The sequence below is a fragment of the Zonotrichia leucophrys genome, chromosome 3 (genome assembly GCF_028769735.1).
Source record: "Zonotrichia leucophrys gambelii isolate GWCS_2022_RI chromosome 3, RI_Zleu_2.0, whole genome shotgun sequence".
Taxonomy (NCBI): domain Eukaryota; kingdom Metazoa; phylum Chordata; class Aves; order Passeriformes; family Passerellidae; genus Zonotrichia; species Zonotrichia leucophrys.
This window is the reverse complement of record NC_088172.1, coordinates 48,053,851-48,073,761: the sequence shown is the minus strand read 5'-3', so window position 1 is coordinate 48,073,761 and position 19,911 is coordinate 48,053,851. Positions and strand designations below refer to the sequence as shown.

At 43.7% G+C, this 19,911-nt stretch overlaps 2 protein-coding genes across 2 annotated transcripts in view; one reads left to right on the top strand and one right to left on the bottom strand.

The window, feature by feature from the left end:
* Positions 1-432: 432 nt before the first annotated feature.
* Positions 433-3,549, top strand: CCN2 (cellular communication network factor 2). The gene is made up of 5 exons (XM_064708089.1): positions 433-788; positions 899-1,115; positions 1,225-1,476; positions 1,700-1,911; positions 2,237-3,549. The coding sequence occupies exons 1-5, from the start codon at positions 729-731 to the stop codon at positions 2,531-2,533; spliced, it is 1,038 nt and encodes a 345-aa protein (XP_064564159.1). The 5' UTR covers positions 433-728; the 3' UTR covers positions 2,534-3,549.
* A 14,168-nt stretch (positions 3,550-17,717) lies between these two features.
* Positions 17,718-19,911, bottom strand: part of ENPP1 (ectonucleotide pyrophosphatase/phosphodiesterase 1) — a 52,840-nt gene continuing 50,646 nt past the window's right edge. The window contains exon 25 of the mRNA XM_064708087.1: positions 17,718-19,367. Coding sequence (XP_064564157.1) covers positions 19,200-19,367 — 168 coding nt within the window. The 3' untranslated portion in view covers positions 17,718-19,199. The remainder of the gene's footprint in view (positions 19,368-19,911) is intronic.

Here is a 19,911-nt window from a genome sequence, read left to right as displayed (position 1 = left end):
GGACACCGGGTACCCCGCGCCACCCCCGATCCACCCGCCCCGCGTCCCCTGTGCCCAGGGGAGGGACGAGGGACGAGCGGGGAGCACAAGGGAAGGGCAACAGCGGATTCCCCCGAACGCCCCTGGCAACCGCCCCGCCGCCCCTTCCCGCCGGACCCTCCGCCCGCCTCGAAATAACGCGCTGCCGGGGGCGGGGGGGCGGCCGGGAGCGCTGGCAGCGACGGGGACTCACATTTAAAGCACATCAGGACGAAAAATAAAAAACCGTGATGGGGGGGTGAGAGCGTGCGCTGGGGGGCGCAGCCGGAGGAATGCGGGAGTCAGGGGTCAGGGCCGCTCCGGGGCGGCGGCGGCGGCGCGGGGCGGGGCGGGCGGCGCGGCGCGGCGCGCAGGAATGCGCGGAATGTCGCTGTTTGTCCGCGGCCCCATTCAGCCCATTGGCGAGGCCGCGCCGCCGCCGCCTATAAAGGGGCGTCCGTCCCGGCACTCGGCAGTCACACAGCCACTCTCCCGCCGCACTCGGACGGAGCGGAGGAGAGCGGAGCTCAGCAACAGCCGGCTGCAGGCACCCTCCCGCACAGCGCCCACGGCCCGCCGCAGCCCCGTCCGCGCCGCCGAGGAGGTCCGCCCTGCGGGAAGCTCTCGGTTTACCTCGGCTCCCCTCGCCGCCCGGCAGCCCGACGCCGTCGCCGCCGCCTCGTCACCCACAGGCCGCTGACCGCTGCAGGATGGTCCCCAGCACCCTCGCCCCGTTCGCCCTAGCGCTGCTGCTCGCCCTGCTCAGCCCGGTAAGTGCTGCCGCCCGCCGCGCCGCCGCGCCTGCCCCGTCCGGCCGGTCCCGGCGGCGGCTCTGACGCTCCCCCTTTCTCTCTCTCTCTGTCTCCCCCGGCGTTTTCAGGAGGCTCAGGGCCAGGAGTGCAGCGGGCAGTGCCAGTGCGGAGCCAGTCCCACCTGCCCCGCCGGCGTCTCCCTGGTGCTCGACGGCTGCGGCTGCTGCCGCGTGTGCGCCAAGCAGCTGGGCGAGCTCTGCACCGAGCGCGACCCCTGCGACCACCACAAGGGGCTATTCTGCGATTTCGGCTCCCCCGCCAACCGCAGAATCGGCGTCTGCACCGGTGAGTGGGGGCCGGGGCTGCCGCGGGATCGGGAACGGGGTCCTGCCGGGCAGGGAGCGAGGAAAGTGGGAACCTCCGCGACTCACGCTCTGCCTCCTGCCCCTCGCAGCTCGGGACGGCGCCCCGTGCGTGTTCAGCGGCATGGTGTACCGGAGCGGAGAGTCCTTCCAGAGCAGCTGCAAGTACCAGTGCACCTGCCTGGACGGCGCCGTGGGCTGCGTGCCCCTCTGCAGCATGGACGTCCGCCTGCCCAGCCCTGACTGCCCCTACCCGCGCCGGGTGAAGCTCCCTGGGAAGTGCTGCGAGGAGTGGGTCTGCGATGAGGCCAAGGAGCAGACTGCCGTGGGACCCGCGCTTGCCGGTGAGTGGGGGCTCTCTGCGGATGGCAGCCGGGGGAGGGGACACCCTGCATGATGGAGGCTGAAGGCAGTGGACTAGGTGGACACAGGGCAGAGGCTGGAGGACTGCAGTTAGTGGAATCACCGCACGGATTTTAGCTGCCTGAATTTCTCAGGGAAAAGGAAGGAGGATTTAGAGGGCTGAGGTCAGGCAGTGGTCTAATTTTGGTTTTCTGTCTCCTGCAGCTTACAGACTGGAGGACACTTATGGTCCAGACCCAACAATGATGCGTGCCAACTGCCTGGTACAGACCACGGAATGGAGTGCTTGCTCTAAGACCTGTGGCATGGGTATCTCTACCAGGGTCACCAATGATAATGCCTTCTGCAGACTGGAGAAACAGAGCAGACTCTGCATGGTCCGACCTTGTGAAGCAGACCTGGAGGAGAACATCAAGGTAAATATTACTGTCTTTATGTATGCTGCACTAGGTTGCTTCCATTCACTAACAAAAGGACAGTGACCAAAAGTGCGGAGCTGACAGGTAGTCAGTTTCAAGTGGTTTACTTGGAAATTTGAGTTTTGCCCTAGTGGTGATCACTATTTACAGTTAAATGTCGTTCATTTTCTCTCACGCTGTGTTATGGCACTGTATAAGACAATCTTGCCTAATAATAACACAGTAATAATTAATACCACTTGCTCACCACTAACTTGCAAGCTTAGTGTGCTTTGTGAAAGCCTACCTTCTAAACATCTTGTATTCATTTCTATCCTGACAGAAAGGCAAAAAGTGCATTCGCACCCCCAAAATCTCCAAGCCTGTCAAGTTTGAGCTGTCTGGCTGCACCAGCGTGAAGACCTACAGAGCTAAGTTCTGTGGTGTTTGCACTGACGGGCGCTGCTGCACACCCCACAGAACAGCCACCCTCCCTGTGGAGTTCAAGTGCCCTGATGGGGAGATCATGAAAAGGAAAATGATGTTCATCAAGACCTGCGCGTGCCACTACAACTGCCCTGGAGACAATGACATCTTTGAGTCTCTGTACTACAGAAAGATGTATGGAGACATGGCATAAAGCCAGAAGGAGACGCTAAATGCATTCTCAACTTGAACTGATTTGCATCTCATTTTGTAAACATGATTCAATAGCACAAGGTATTTAAATCAGTTTTTTTTTTAATTTCAACAAACTGCTCCATGTGACTTAAGGCAATTTTTCTACTGACCACAAACGGTGATTTGAAGAAGAACAAAATGGACAGTGGGACCACAGCAAGACACAGCTTCAGAACATGTTCCTGAGGTGGTGTGATGGGGTTAAGGGAAACAGGCAGGAAAAGCAGATTCAAGCAAATGTTCCCTTAATGTGGTACAACGTGCTTCATCTAGTAGTGCAATTGAGAAGAGACCATTAGCATGTTTGCTGGTGCTGGCTTAGAGACAGCAACAGCTGGAATGCAAGCACCCAGCAAAGTGCTAAGTAGAAGGTGTTCTGTTAGTCAGGACAGTAATGTTTCAGCTCTGACACTCTGATTCAGATGGCTTGGCCAAAAAGAATCAGAATCATGTCAATTAGACTGGACAGCTTGTGGCAGTTAATTTACCTGTCACAAGCTACTTTTTATGAATATTGTAAATACTGTGTGTATATATATTTGTACAGTTATCTAAATTAATTTAAAGTTTTGTGCTTTTGTTTAATGCTTTGAAAGTTCAATGATAGCCTTCTTTTTTGGAACAAGATAGGTAAGATTTAAAGCTTGTTTGACAATGCATTCAAAGCATGAAATAGATACTCTAGTGGAAATTGTTCAGATAGGGCCAAATGGTGAGTTGAAGTCGAGATGAAGTGAAGGTGCCTGTAATGTTACAAAGCATTCATTGGCAAAATATGTTTACTTACTACTTTATAAGACAAGTGGCTTTAAGAGAAATGGCTGTTCTGTAGCTCGTCAGTCTTTCCACTGGAGCATTTGTTTCTTTCTTTGACTATGGCTCTTTTTGGACAGTTTATTTGTTGAGAAGTGTGACCAAAAGTTACATGTTTGCACCTTTTTAGTTGAAAATAAAGTATTTATATTTTTTATATAAATTCCTTGGTATTTCATTTTCCTTTAGTCTCCACTATTCCTTTTCATGTTTCTAAAGGTGTTGCCTTTGCACTAGATGAAAATCAAATAGTGTGTGGTGGGTTCTTCAGAATCACATACACTTAGGAATAAGCTAAAGATTTACTTATTCTGTTACTAGTGAACCAACTGTAGTTTGTTACTCCTCTGCATTTAGAGTGGAGGGAAGGGCCAGGCTTGCTTTGCCAAGCCCAGTATGGCATTACAAAGTGCAGCAGGTCTCCTCATGCATCACATGAAGTTTGAAAGGAGTCAGCTGGTCACCATGGTATTCAACTGCTGCTGTAATACACCACACAACATGCTTAATTTCGTTGAGGTGTTCCACTGGTTAAGATTTGTTTTCAGCTAAGGGCAAGGAAAATATTTTTAATTACTAAAAGCATTGAAGTGGTTCTTGACTCTAGACTCAAATGCAGAAGTCTAAATTTGGTGCAATTCTCAGGGAATAGCTCATGTTGTATCATAAAAATCACAGAATACAACAGGCTGGAAGCGACCTCTAAAAAACTTCTGGTTTAACCTTCATGCAGTGTAGGGCTAATTTAGATGTAGCTTTACTTGAATTAACACCTAAGTGTGGTATGATAGAGCACTGGACTCTGGTGGCAGTTACACAGGTTATATTCCTGCGTGCTGACAAGGCCAAAGCATTACGTGTGACAGTTCTGTGCTGAGTGTCCATGGGTTCAAACTCCTGCAGGGCCACAGATGAGAAGTATTGTAAGAGCTACACCTTTTGATAATGGTCCAAACATTCTTCTTAGATAAACAAGAACTATTTGTGAGGACAGTTGAGAGTCAACTCCCTCATCCCCCTGAAGCTAAAAGAAAAGCTTCAGTCCTGTGCTGGGACCTACATCAATAACAGACTTTTTTGTCCCTTTATTAAGACAAGGAGATTCTTTGAATTCAAAATTAACCTTTGCACTAGAAGCATTAGTTCTTGTTTTCAGAAAAAAACATGCTCTCCAACAAGAATCCTTTTCAGGCAAACAAGTTCAATCTGGAATTTCCTGGTGCTGAAAGAGTGTTAGCTTACAAAAATGTCCATCCTTCCTGAGCACCTTCCAATCCCATTGATTTCAGCTAGCATTAGCAGCAAATCAGTGTAACACCAGCTTTGACTAATGATGAACAACAGAGCCCTAAACTAATGGGAAGTCAATGGGAGTCTTGCCAATGGCTTCACCAGGCTTTGCTCAAGGCCATAGAAGCATTTTCCCTACCTCTGAAAAATAAAAGGAATTCTCCTGGCATGAGGAAGTGGCTTTCTATGTCCTGTACAAAATACTTTTGGGTAGCCTCTGGCTCTTATGCTCCCTGAGACTCTCCAGCATTTTTTCTCAATGTTTTTTTTTCAGATTATGAATATTGTGCAGCCATTCAGCTCACCCTGGAAACGCTTCAAACACTTGTACAACACTGAGGACTGGTTGCCTGACCACTACTGTGGCTCCACCCCCAAATAACAAGAAAACTCTCATTTCTAGTTCCAGAAAGGGCAGGATGTACATGGGCTTCATTCATAACCATCGCTATGGAAGCTCTCAGGATTAGCAGAACAGAAAGAAGCGCAATGTACCTGGCAGGTTGGAATTAATTCCTGTGAGAAATTCCTGTAAGCTTATGGTACTGCTAAAGTGTGTTGATGAACAGCTCTGCTCTGCAGTCTTTCATCAGTTAGTATCAGATATTGTAATGAATGACATTTCCTAATACCATCATTCCCATGAGCCTCAGGACCACAAGATTCACTCATGTTCTGCTCCCAGCTCTCTGCAGTGTGGGCTGTATCTCCAACACCTAATCTGCACAACACTGTGGCCTCCTCTGGCACTGTCGTCCAGGTGTGCCTGGCAAACAAGGCTGGAGGGTCAGAGAGCAGCAGCAGGGCTCTGGTTGAGGAAGGGCTGTCTGAAAGACACCTGCAATGGGGTTCCCCCAAAGCAGCCCAGGACCACTCCCTGTCCTTCCCCAGATTGGGTGATGACAAAACTGCCCTGCCGGCCGTCTGACACATTATTGCACTGCTTCACAAGCCAGCAGAGCACAGAAGAGGCCTGTCAGAATATTTTGATAGTGGTTTGCTGTTGCCACTGTGAATTAAAATAAGGGAGTATGCTACATATGCAAATCTGTTAAGCATTGTTGCTCTCCCCTGAACATATCAGGGACCATAAATCTCAGGTATGCATTATGAGATTTGCACTACTTTTTCCAGCAATGTGTGTAGTCTTCTCACAGAAGCATACGTTTTACACCATTTCACAGATGTTAGACCTCTGAAGGTTTTATCTCTGAAGGTAAAGTAATATAAATATTTTGTTGTAAGCTCTCCTAGAGGTATAGGTAGGCATCATACTGCTTGTAAGGCTTTCTTTCAAAGGTATCCCAGGAAAAAGGAGCCTTTGTGTGGAATTTATGGCATCTTAAATGATGGCTACAATGTGGGCCTTTCAACCGTAAAGAAGTTTCCTGATTTCATTCTTTGTGCCTAAGATGCATAGATGGAAGAATAAAAACCTGAGTTCAAAAGTCCAAAGTCACTTACATGGGAGAGAACACTTGTTCATGTTCCTTTCAAAATACCTTGTTTTGAAAATCTGCTTTTGGTTGTTTGCAGCCTCAGAAAATCCTATTGAGCAAGTTTGCTACCGTACTTTTAAAATTTTTTATTCATATATGAAAGCATATTCATTCTAATTACTACCTCCTTTAAATGAATCTCCAGCTATATTAATAATACAGTTGGTAAAAAAATCACTGTAAAGTCAATACTAATTTGATAAAAGATACTCAATTAAATGTTAAACAGAAATTCAGGGTGGCTGGAGACTAGAGTATCAAATACTTTGAAATAGTTCTAAACCATCGTATTTCAGATTTTTGTACCATAACACTTTTGCATGGATTTGCAGCTTAGCTTTCTAACACAATACAGATGTGAACAACAGACAGGGATTATAGCCCTTTCATATGAAATAGGCTCTACTCTCCAGATGGAAATTTGTCAGATTCCTCAGAGCTAAGACACATCCAAAAGACGCTAGTTAAAAAAGTCTTCAAGAATGAGCCACTTTTAATGATCTGCAACCACACAGGAACAAATAAGTCTTTGAGCAGTATCCAGTTGTTTGTCTCACAAAGACAGGGACTCAGCTGAGAAAACTGACTTTTGGACACCACTAGAAATAGCATATTTTTTACTAGATCATTTGTATTTTTCTCATGTAGCATAGTTTTTCAGACCTCGCACTTGAAGAAACCTTTCATATCATTATACGGTAAAGGGCATTAAATATAAGAAGGATCAGTAATATTTTTACCTGAATATATAATAATTCAACTATTCTAACGTTTTATTCTACCACCAAAAACCCAAGTTCTTTAAAAACAGTGCTTAAAAGTGGCTTTAACTGATGTTATACTATGCCTACATATGGAAGTAGTTAGCAAGGAGAAGTTGGGATGAAATACCACTGTAAGGCTTTGCCCAAAACCCAAGAAGAATCTGAGAGAGGAAGTAGTTCAGTTAACTTATTTTTCCTCTCATTTTCCACTTTTTTTTCCTCCCTGCAGTTCCTTTGATTCATGTCCATAAATGGACATACCAAAAGCCACTACATTCTCACAGTGTTTTTCAGCCAGCCTGGAACCAGGAAATACCAGGAATTTCTTCAAGGAACCTGTTCCCAAACTGTACTAAAGCCTTCAACACATTTAGTGTTTGAACAGAGTTTAGAAGCATGACTAAGGTCCCATCTCCACTGCACGATTCAGCATTGCTGCTGCATCAGAGAAGAGCTGTTTACAGTCCTTAGTGCTTGCCCTGGCTTTTTCAGCTCTTCTCTATTCTAGTCCAAGCCCACATCCCCAGAGTAGTGAACATTCTGAAATGTCCCACCCTGAAACATCTGGCTGCATATTGTGGCAGCATTCCTCAGCTCCTGTCTGTTACTGGGGCAGTGCCAATTGCAGGACTGTGTACATTTGCTTAATGGTAAGTAAATTCAACCCTGGTAGGAGTATAATGGTGTTTATGTTGTGAGGAACAAAGCATTTTACAGCCTCCTGAGCAGGACCAAAAGGCTGCTAACACAGTACTGCAGTGCTAATACAATCCAGTGGTGCCTCCATTCATTACTCAGCCCCATTAATTGAGCCACTGAAAGAAATGTGCAATCCAAATAAATGTTTGTTGGTTTAAATTAGACCTATTAAAAGCAGGTATTTAGCAGCTTTCAGCAGCTACAAAATATGTTTTCCTGCTCCTGAGCTGAATGCTAAGAACCAGCTTTTCAGGCAGTTTTCAGGACTCAGGTCAGCCTAGCTAACCAACATAACTGCAGTCAGACTGGTTTGCACCACCTGTGACCCAAAATCCTAAGTCTGTACAATTTTACCGGAACTGCATGGGACTGTGTGCCTTGGAGCTCTCCTGGGAGGACACAGGCTGGCTCCTGTGGCATTTGCTGGGCAATAAGCACTTCCAGGAGCACAAACTGCACGAAATAGTGTTCTGCAAACAGCTAAAATTACAACCTGGTATCAACCTACTAGGGAAGTGATAAACCAGTGAATCTGGTACATGAAAGAGAAGGACAAGGATTCAAATTAAATCTGAAATATGATTCAAACTTTAGACAATATAACATGCTGGAAGGTACTTGATATAATCTTAATACACTGTGATATGGTGTTAAGTATGCTTTTTTTAAATTAACAGAGCAACAGAAATAAGTAAGAAATCATATTTGGCCTTTTCCATTTATACATGCTGTTCTGATTCTAAGCTTGTTGTGAGGTTAGAAATTCCAAGATCAGTAAGTTAATCAAGATTCTGAAATCTAATGTGCTAGGAGTTAATGAAAAAAGCCAGCTCATCTTACCTTGGGAACTGCCACAAGTGTCTCTCGATGGGCTTCCCCATCAGCCTCTTAGCTGTAGTTACCCATCTGGGGGAATCTGCTCAGCTGAGGTTTTTCTTCACCTGTGACTCAAAGGATTTTCATATGATGACAGAGAAATTAAGTATTTCTTTCCTTCCATTGATTCTTTCAGCCACACCTCTGTAGCCACTGAGTAGCCACCTTGGAAAGAACTGCACAGATAAGAATATGCCCCAGCCAGTGATCTTGAATGGATCCCAGCGTGGCTAATGCCTGTGAGCAGTGACCTGGGATCAGTATTTTCAAGGGAAAGCAACATTTGGTTTTTCTTGCTGTGCTACAGCTTAGCTTCTTATCCTTATGATCCACAGGAGTACTAAGGAGCACTCTAGAAAGTGCCATTTTATTTTACAGTCATTTGATTACAGACACCAGGAAATGCTGTTAGAGAAGAATTGGCAATGCCATCCCACTTCACAAGAAGGTGCCTGACTTAGAGCTAGTCCACATGGAAAACATCTTGAGTAAGGATATTCTGTGAGGTTTAACCCTACACACACACAAGCACTTACGCATGCAGACATCTCCATTGTAGCTGCCTGTTATCATCTATTCTCATGAAGATGTACTTATATTATAAATGTGTCACCTTATGCAATATTCTGCTCTACAGATGTGAGTATGCTTGTGTTACCCCTTGGATAACTGTATGCAATGGGATTTTTAGCTCTGGCATTTCTGACTTCTGCAAGAATATAATAACCATGGCAAATCTTGTAAGTACAGCCAGCCTTAATAGTGCAAGGATTATCTGGGTAAAAGCCTGGGTTTTGTGTGAAGAAATAGTGGACTTTCTACACACAGAAATGAAGCAAAACTCTTCTGTCCTTATGAGTGCTTTAATTTTATACAGTTGAAAAGCAAATTAGAGGCTATTTATGTAATGTTTTCTTTGGCTTCTGCCTGGCATTCTCCACAGACCTTATCATAAAACAATTTATTAGAAACAATATGTATATTTGTTAACAACCACACACAGACAAATACAATGGGCCTCTCAACACAGAGAAAAACAAGCAAAAGGCTGATAAAATCTCTTTGTGCTGTATGGTTACTTCTGATTGTGAGAGGCAGCAGGATCTTCTTCCAAAGAGTTTAGAGTTATGCCTAAAATCTCTCTGAGATTATTTATTAGACTTCATTTAACCAGTCTTCAAAATATTTTTTGCTCTGTACATCCACACCAGGACAAGTTGTGGGCTAGTAGGATTGCACAAAAACATCCTGTCCTTTAGACAGAAAATAAAGAAACCCTGGAACCTGTATTTTGTCTGTCTGCTTTCTCAAAACAAGGAATGGACAAAAGCTGGTCTGTCATTTTATTTCATGAATTCACTCAGATAAAAGTGGCTTCATTGATGAGGCAACTATGAAGCATATAATTTCTGGTAGACGAGACCGGGCTCTTTCTCTGCCTCACACTGACACCGCGTGGCAGCTCCACGGCCTCTCTCTGCTCCGGGTACAAACTTTGCCGCCGTTCGAATGAAGCCAAACAATCTCCTGCTCTTTTTAGAGGAAGGCATTTGATTACTCACTTGAAACAATTCGTGCTATTTTGTTACGAGGGATGATGTAAACATAGACTTGTTTGGAATACAGGAAATCTTTCTTATTTTCTCAAAGTGAATTAAAGTGACAGCTACACAGTTCTGCCCAAGCACCGTGCTGTACTTAGATATCATTGCAGCATTGTTAGCTATATTGAAAATATAGAAAATTAAACCCCCAAAGTGCATGCCACCCACCCTGAAGGAACAAATCACTACAATATGTCACAATAGATCACAATAGTTTTCACTAGCAGGTACCTGGAAAAATTCACAGAAAAAGTGGTTTATTTATTAAAGATTACATTAAAGGACAGTATGTTTTAATTGTCTTGCTTTTTATCTTGCATGCTTCTTAAAAACTAATCAACACTCCAAGGTTCAAGTTTCAGGATGAGCAGAACTTGCTTCTCCTCCTTAGGCAGATACAGATTCACATGTAGGCTTTGGGTATCTGTCAGAGAACCATAAAATTATCTTATGTAATTACATCTCCTTTTTTCCAGATGACTAATTATGTTACAATAAGCTTTTGAGTTAAATTGTTGAAAGGGAAAATTTCCCTCCTGACTTTTTCAACATGCATAGACAATGAATCACGTCCATTTCGTGCAGATTTGGTCTGCTAAATAGGTCTTTGATGCTCTGGATCTAACCCAAACCTACTGTAAAAAAACTCTAATCCAGCTCCCTACTTGAGACCCATTAATATGAAATGGATTTGGACTTACAAATGGGCCAGAGGGCTGCTGTGCCTTTTTCTCTGGATTGTGTCTGCTGCAGCTGTCAACTGCCCAACAGAGTGGTGGAGCAGGGTCTGATACACGGACTGCTACACTACTGAGACTGTGGCAAGAAATGTGTGTGTTTTTAAGGCCCATAGTCTTCCTTCAGAAGTTAATATGTTTTCTACAACTCATTTGAATAACAACTTTATTCAATAGTAACAGTGATGGACTGGCCATTCTTAGTCACTCAGAACCAGAGATTCACCTGAGATTTACTTTCCTTACTCTGCTCCTTAACAGCACTCTGCACCTCATCTGCATGAGCAAAGAACTGAGGCTTTCCTCAGATCATCTTCCCCAGGTGAAAAACTTTTAACAACTTTTAACAAAACTTTTTAGCTTTTTCAATGCTTTTTTCAACTAACCTGACTGTAACTGTTGAGTGGATCTCAGGCCCAGCACAGAAGACAGAGACCTTGAGGTATCAGTACCACTCAGTCAGGCAGATGTCAGAAAAATCTCTTCGGTCTCCTAGAGTCACCCCCATCCTTGGAAAGGAGGCTGTCTTGTGGATAGCCCAATTTTGTGCTCAGCATCACCCTGCTCCTAACTGACCCATTTCTTCAGCTTCTAAATCCTTACCAAGAGATACATCCTGTAACTACCTGTGCACTAGTACTGCTCTCATGTTCCTGCTTTGAGAACCCAGGTTGGGCAAACATTAGCTTACACAGTTTGCTTTACACAGAAATCCTTCTGCTTCTTTTTTTATATAAAAGGTAGTGGCTCAGCCAAACAGGTATAAGAACATATTCACATTCACTTCTCCTCTGAGCACTACATTCCCTGTATATGTATTTTGCATTGTGATTCAGTCTTAACACTGATGTTCTAGTTGTTTTCAGGATGATTTTGAATTTTTTATTATACACACACTCCAACAAAATCATTATCTCCATCAAGTGTCACGTCTTATACCATCAAAATATGCTATCTATTATGTGTCTGAAAAAACCCCATCTTCTGAGGAGAAGGCTAAAATCAATGCATGTCTCGTTTCTAAGGTAAGGCCTTAGGAAAGTGTTTGCCACCAACCAACTCAAAATTTCTCTTATTAACAGTGGAAATTGTTTCTTTGTCACATGCTTATCTAAGTCCTTTGGGCCAAAACAGCCTTTTGGTTATTGCTTTTTCTCTTTAAGGAAGCTGTGGGCTTGTTCTTTTTGATAGACTTATTCCCTCCAACACCCAAACACTGCCCTTTTTTGATGCCCTTTTAGTAATGGAGCACTTGCACTCTTGCAGAAATAAGTACAGCTCTGTAATTTTTGGGGATTTAGATCCTAAATTCCACATGGCTTCTTCTTGCATGTAGGGGTTCTTCTTGTAGTACTTCAGTTTCAACATCATCATGTTTTTCATAAGAAAATTCTTCATTTTTTGAAGCTTTATTTTGGTATGGACTATCCATTGGCAAATTATCATTGTGAAAGAGTCATTGTGGATGTTGTGGGAATCTCCATAATTTCTGTATTTAAGAAAGCTACATGTCAAGGAAGTACATAAAACCTAGTGCTGAATTTGAAAAGACATCAATATGTTCTGAGCTTGCAGCATGTGGGGGCTGGGAGTCTGAGGTTGTGCTTTAGTTGTCTTGCGTTGTTTTTGTTTGGCTTATTTTCAGTTACTTGGGGGTTTTTGAAAGCTGCGGACAACCTGGTTTATAATACGTAATCTCCAAGATGAAATCCATTTCTGCAAGACTTCATAAGAATAATTGAAATTAAGAAATTAAATGGTTGATACAGAGTCACAATACACTTCCGCTCTGTTGAAGCCAACAGAGGGAGATGGCAACACATAATTTAAGTGATTTTAGCTCGCTTGTACAAGGAAGTTCCACTGGCATGTTCCATAAACAGGATATACAGTAATTTATATGAAAATAAAAACTTCCTCCGTGATGGGAAATGATAGCATAACCTTCTTCTGTAGAATTTTGATTGTTTGCACCTTAGTAATTCAAGCTTCCCCATGCTCTCATCTCTAAAAATTCTACTAGTTGTGTTAGCTAATTACAAGAATGGAAAGCACCTCATAAAGAGCCTATTATTTTCAGGTGGTTTGCCTGGATTTCTACTGTCCTGGGGCCACGTTTCCTTGGAAAATTACACTGCATGTTAAATTAACAGATCAGTTCCCAGTTATTCCAGATCAGGCCAGAAGAGGGCCAGATATCACCAGCAAATGATCTGTGTTCACTATTCATTCAAAGTATAATGTCTCTATACATCCATAAACAATTTATTTTGAACACCAGAATCAATTCCTTACATCATTTCCTTCTCCATGTAAAGGGACTAAATACAGTTTTAGACCTAGTTACAGGACTGTGACAAAGAGCATAATTAATTTTTATAGTAGACTTTGCCATCTTCTGCAGCCAGCAGAAGACTTAGAAGCCCAGCCACAAGACTTAAAAATTAATTCATTGCCCTCAAGCAGCAAGCTTTCTGCCACAGAGAAATTCAAAGCTCTGGCATAGATGCAGGATGGCAAAGGTGAGGCCTCCAGCAGAGACATTTGAAGAGACATAAAGAAATTCCCTGTCAAGTTTCAGACTGAGGCTGGTGCTAAAGCATGGCTTTGCCAGAGTGACACAAATGCAGAGACTCATAATAACTAGATGGGAAGTTAACAAATGTGACACACATCTGCAAGAAGGGTTGGAAGGAGATCTGGGGAACTACATACTTATCAGCCTGACCTTGCTTCCTGGGAAGGTCATGGAGCAGATCATCTTGAATGCAATCACATGACATGTACAAGAAAAGCAAGGGATCATCCCAATCAGCATGAGCTTAAAAAGGCAGATCCTGCTTGACCAATCTCCTTTTATGAAAGGTGTGGATGTTGTGTACCTAGACTTTAGTAAGGCTTTGACACCATTTCCCACAGCATTCTCCCAGAAAACCTGGCTGCTCATGGCTTGGGTGAGTGGGTGCACAGTTTGCTGGGTAAAAAAGTGTGTGGATGGCTGAGTCCAGAGAGTGGTGGTGAATGGATTTATATCCAGCCGGTGGCTAGTCATGAGTGGTGTTGCCCAAGTCTATTCTGTTTAACATCTTCACTGGTAACTTGCATGAGAGGATCAAGTGCTTCCTCAGTCAGTTCACAGACAACACCAAGTTAGGCAGGAATGTCAATCTGCTGTAGGGGCAGGAAGGCTCTGCAGAGGGATCTGAATGGGCTGGATTGATGAGCCAAGGCCAATAACAATACAGTGAAGTGCTGAATCTGGCACCTGGGTCACAGCAACCCCATGTAACCCTTCAGGTTTAGGTCAGGGTGCCTGGGAAGACGCCTGATGGAAAGGACCTGGCGGTGCTGGTCAAGAGCAGCTGAACATGAGCCAGCTGCTCCCAGCTTGCCAAGAAGGCTGATGGCAGCCTGGCCTCTATCAGCCATAGTGTGGCCAGAAGGACCAGGGCAGGGATCATCTCCCCTGTGCTCAGAACTGGTAAGGCCATGACTCAAATCCTGTGTTCAGTTCTGGACAACTCACTACAAGAAAGACACTGAGATGCAAGAGCGAGTTTAGAGAAGGGTAACTAAGCTGGTGAAGGGTCTGGAACCAAGTCCTGTGAGGAGTGGCTGAGTGAGCTGGGGTTGTTTAACCTGGAGAAAAGGAGGCTCAAGGGTGACCTTATCATTCTCTACAACTGCCTGAAAGGAGGATGTAGCCAAGTGAGAGTCAACCTTTCCCCCCAGGTCACAAGTGAAAGGATGAGAGGAAAAAAAGGAAAACAGCATGAAGTTGCACCTGGGGAGTTTTTGGGTATTAGAAAAATACCCAAAATATCCTCACCAAAAGGTTTGTGAAGCACCAGAATAGGCTGCTCAGAGAAGTGGTTGCTGTCCTTGGAAGGACTTAGGAGATGTGTGGATGTGGCACTTAGTGACATGGTTTCACGGTGGACTTAGCAGTGCTGGGTTAATGGCTGGACTTGATGATCTTAGAGGTCTTATCCAACCAGAATGATTCTGATTCTATGACTGTCAGCCTATGTGCCTTATGGATATGACCAAAAGGCAATTCTGCTGTCTTCTGATCAGTAGATCAGTCTGGAGTTTTGGAGTGACTCAAAACTCTTTCATCTCACTGTATTTGTTTTATTTGAGTAAATTAAAAATAGAGAGAACTAAACATGCAATAAATGGCAACATAAATTGAACACACGTTGTGGCTAAGGAGGAATACAATAATTTGCAATCTAAAATCTGTTTCCAGGCTTCCATAATTATTCCAAGTTTGTCCATGGTCTCCATAGCAGCCTTTCCTGAGGCTCAAGCCTGGTGTGGTGAGTCACAGTGGTTCAGCAAAGGATTCAACTCCTTTCCAGGGAGTCTGAGTCACAGGATGCCAAACCTGGACTGGTTTCCTGTAATACAGAGGTTCCTGAGCTATGGCAGACGTACCACTCATGGTACACAAGCCACCTCAGCATGGTGCTCCAACACCTCCCAGACATCGCCGCAAGGCATGCGAGGGTAAGTAGGAGATGTTGCTGCTGCTGGCAAACAAACACAAATATTTGGAAACTTGTGCTTTAATAAGTTGCTGGACTCTTACTGACTCTGCCCCTGAACTCCTCAGAAGAGCAAAAACAGTTTACCACAGCCCAGCAGTAAAAGTGCTGAATATAGAGCTCACCATGAGCCCTGGGCTGGTTTCCCAAGCTCATTAGTGGTGCTGCTGTGGGCACACAGTGTTACAGCAGCTGCCCTGTGACCCTGCAGCACTAGAAGTTCCTCACGGTGCTCTTATTCCTGAGGGCCCACTCTGGAATGGTACACTGGGCAACTCCTTCTGGCACAGGTACCTCCTCAGCAACAAGCCTGAACTTTGCAGCAGACTTTGAAAAAAGGGAGGTCAGAAATTAGATCTTTGCCTCTTAGATTAGCATCCTAACCACAGAGTCACAGATTGAGGCTTCCTTTTATATTTCTTTCTGACTTCTGATCCCCATGAATCTCATTTTCCTGGAAAAGTGGGTGCCCTCCCATGCAGCAGACGGGTAGCTCCTTCCAACTTGCTGAGTATGGTTTATAACCTTGTATTTAAAGGGATAATTTTGTGCTTTGAATCTGCTCAGACTAAGGAAAGGCAGGAGCCCAGGCCACCCACTCACCGGATGACACAGGGCAGCCTCTGGCAGGTGCTTTTAGCAGAGAGCTGTTGTGCACTAGGCTGGACACAGTGGTTTAGTGTATTTGGGATGCCTTGAGAAGAGATTTACAAACACAGTTCTGTCTGAAATACAGACAGTTAGATATTGGTTTATTTTCTTTAAACATGGTAGATCCTGAGGTAAACAAGAGCAAGAAACTCCAACATATTAGTCAAGCAAATTACCTCTCAGTTACTGACAGTAGCAACCAGTGATACAAGTCTGTACCACCTAAAAATCTCTCAAGGCACAACTCTACTTGTCTTGTGACACATTTCACTTCTTGGCACATCCACTTCAGCTCATCCATGAGCTGAAGTCTGCTCTTTCTCTGCCTTTTTCACTTGAAAGATGGCCACACTACACAGCAAAGAAGTAGCTACACTGAGTAATACTGACACCTATGTCACATGTCACCTTTCAGCTTTACCTACTGAAAATGCTTAGTGGAATGCAGTTATGGTTTAGGAATGGAATTCCCTAGTTTAGTGTTCCCCCTGAAACACTCCAAACCACATGCCATTCGCTCATTCCCCAATCCCCTTTCCCCTCATCTCTGCAGCAGGATGGAGAGGAGAATTAGATTGCAGATTGAGATAAGAACAATTTGCTGATGAGATAAACAACGAGATAAGTAAACAAACAGTAACAACAACAATATTAGTAACAGACTGCAGAAGACAGGCGAGTGACTCCACAGGTGAGTGCTCCCCACCACCTGTCAGCAGGAAGGAACCCAACTTCCCTCCCAGCCCCTGTGTATGGTGTGAGGTGCTATGGAATAACCTCACAGTACTGGTCATGCCTCTCCTGGCTACTGCAAAAATTAACCCTGTCCTGGATGGAACCAGGACAAGCTCTAACACCATACACCTGCTGAAATAGAAAACATTTTACATCCAGGCAAATGAAGCTGTCAAGTCTTTCTGAACAGTTTGCTGCTGACTGTAGGATGCTCCTTGGGTCCCATCAGGCTTCAAAAGGACAGCCTACCATCTGTCATCCTGGGGTAGTAGTAGCCCCAGGACACCAGGACTAGCACCAGCATTTATTCATATGCTCTGACACCACCATTACAAATGTCTTTAAAAATCAAAGAAGAAATTAAATAAGCAGAAATATTTACACTTAACATTAAATGAGAATAACTCTCTTTGTTGTCAATTTGACTTGTCAATTTCTGGCAAAGACACATTCCAAACCCCACTGAGCTCCTGCCTTGTCTTGATGACCATAATAGCTTTCACAACTGCTCTCCATTCCAAAATCAAAGGTCAAACCAGAAGTCACATGCTTGAAGACACACTGGTTCCATTTTTATCCAGGAGCTAGGCTCGCCCTGCCTCTTAATGGAAACTGGCATCACCTTTAGATGTCAACATATCTATTTGTATTCAGGAGACAGTACCAGTTGTAAAAAAAAACCCAACAACAACAACAAAAACACCTCAATACCTTGACCATCTTTCTTCCTACCCTCCTCTCCTAATAATAAATGTAACTAATGTTACAGGTGGAGAAATTATCTTCAATTTATGGAGCAAAGAATGAAGCAACTCCCATTCCCCCTGCCCCCCCAAAAAAGTGAAATTTTGCTCTATAACTACACCACTTGGTAGCATTTGGTACAGAAAGGGTCACAAGCACCATAGTACTTCTGATGGGTTTATTGGTCACAGGCAACATTACAAAGCAGTTACACTGAATAATGCTGTCACAGTCCTATCGTAATGTGAGGTTGCTACAACACATTTAGATTTCACACAGTGAAACTACTTGAGAAAAAAAATTCATGCTTGTAACATAAGATCAAGAAAATACACTTGGTTAAAAGAAAAAATGGTCCCAGAACTTCAGCCCACTCAAACTGAAGTTAATGGAAAAGCTTCCTCTGACTTCAGCAGGCTCTGAATCCAGCCTTCAACATGTCCTGGCCAAGCTATAAGGTCAAATGCCTCTCTGCTCAGTTACAGGCTCTTCATTCTTCTGACATACTTGTGCGTGATGTATTTTCTCCTTTTTAAATGAGAAGACCATAAATGTGAAATTGGCGATGCTGAATTTTATACATACAGAGCCAATTTTGGGTCATCCGCTTTAGAGAGTGGGAGAATTACAAAGGTGATAATATGTGTACTGGAAAAGGAGGGAGTTCTACACGCCTGAGTGCCTGTAGCAGCTGTTTGTGTAGCCTGAAAGCTTCCAAGAAAGGTCATTACATGCTCTTCAAAATTTGCATCTCTGACAGCATCTGCATTCAAAAATGGGATTTCAAAACCACAGCTGACAAAAACATGTACCAAACAGAGAAACACATCTTTACTTCAATAATGCAAAATTTTTCATCAAATCTAAGTTTAGCTTGAAGTAAGATAATTACTTCTGGGAGCTCAGTCATATTCCTGACATACTTTCTTCTCATTTACAGGTGACTTATGCATCCTACACCCACCCATTCCAAGGATGCATGTACAACACGTGAACTGTGCATCTAATTCTCCATCGGTGTTGGAGCCATCAGAGGGCAGCAACATGCTGAGGCTTCCCAGCCCACGGAATTCCTGTAGCCAGGCATCTCTTCCACGTGGGGCAAGGTTTAGCACTGGTCCTACTGACCCCAGTGTAGCTTCTTGCACCACAATGCTGCATTGTTTTATGACACCCAAAGCTCAGAGTGCAATTCACACTTCAAGGAAAACTGGAGTGAGAAGAGTGCTGTTGTTTAGATTTCAATGGTCACCAAGAGTGCACTTCTTTCCCAGAACTGTTTTTGCTAATTGTCAACATTTTGAAAGTAGAATGCTGATCATAAACTATGCTTTATAAAATTCTCCCTCTCCAGTGCATATCAAAGATAACATTTGTGTTCGTGTCTATGACTATGATGACCAAATTATGTTAGCATGATAACGGACATGGCTCTACCACATCCAAGTGGGAACGACAGGCGCTGCCATCCTGCGTCACAAGCATAGTCCATCAGGAGTCCCTGAGATACAAATATGGCACCCACTCCCCTCTCTACTGGCAATTTGGTCAAGAGTTCTCAATAAAAGTTCCAGCTTATTTTTTTAAAAAAAGGTTTCGTTAATTAAAAAAAGTCTATTTACAAATCAGTTTTGACATGAATAACAACATTCCATAGGAAAAATCAGACTGTCTCAAAAGTTGGTAAATATGTTTTTAACTGTAAAATGTCAGATATTGGCTGTTTTCTGTCTTGATAAAAGCTGAGTCCAGTAATTAATTCTATATCTCTGATGCGAGCCGTATGAAACTTCATTCTCTCTTCAACCCACATGGACTCAGACTTGCCATCCTATTGAGACACAGAAGGAAAAAAAAAAAGGGGCTGTAAAACTTCTTTTTTTCTCCTGAGATGCATTTAATCTACTAAAAAAAGACATTTTGATGTTTTATAAAGGCAGAAATCAATAACTGTTGGCAAGCATCTAACAAACAAAGTGTGCAAGGATTATACATAGTTAGAAGCTTGTCTGAATTTAGTTCTTGCTGTTTCCACCTCAAGTATACAAAACCTGTAGCTGCACCAGTTGATGATAATGGGGAATGACAATTTATCTACCATCAGTATGATAAAAATATTCTGAGAGCTATGTCTGACTCTAATTCCTTGCTGCAGGATTGGTCTACACACTTTCCACACTTTTTTTGTGGTGTATATGGAGTGCAGTTATGTGTGGTTCTCATCACAATGCCAAGGTACCTCAACTAGAAGCAACCAGTGGTCTTCAGAGACATCTGCGTTTTCTCCTTCTGGGAATGCATTTGGCCTTAGCACTGACCTTTTATTGTGGGTGACTCTTCTTAGAAGCTCCTCATCCTTCTCAGCTGTAGACTGA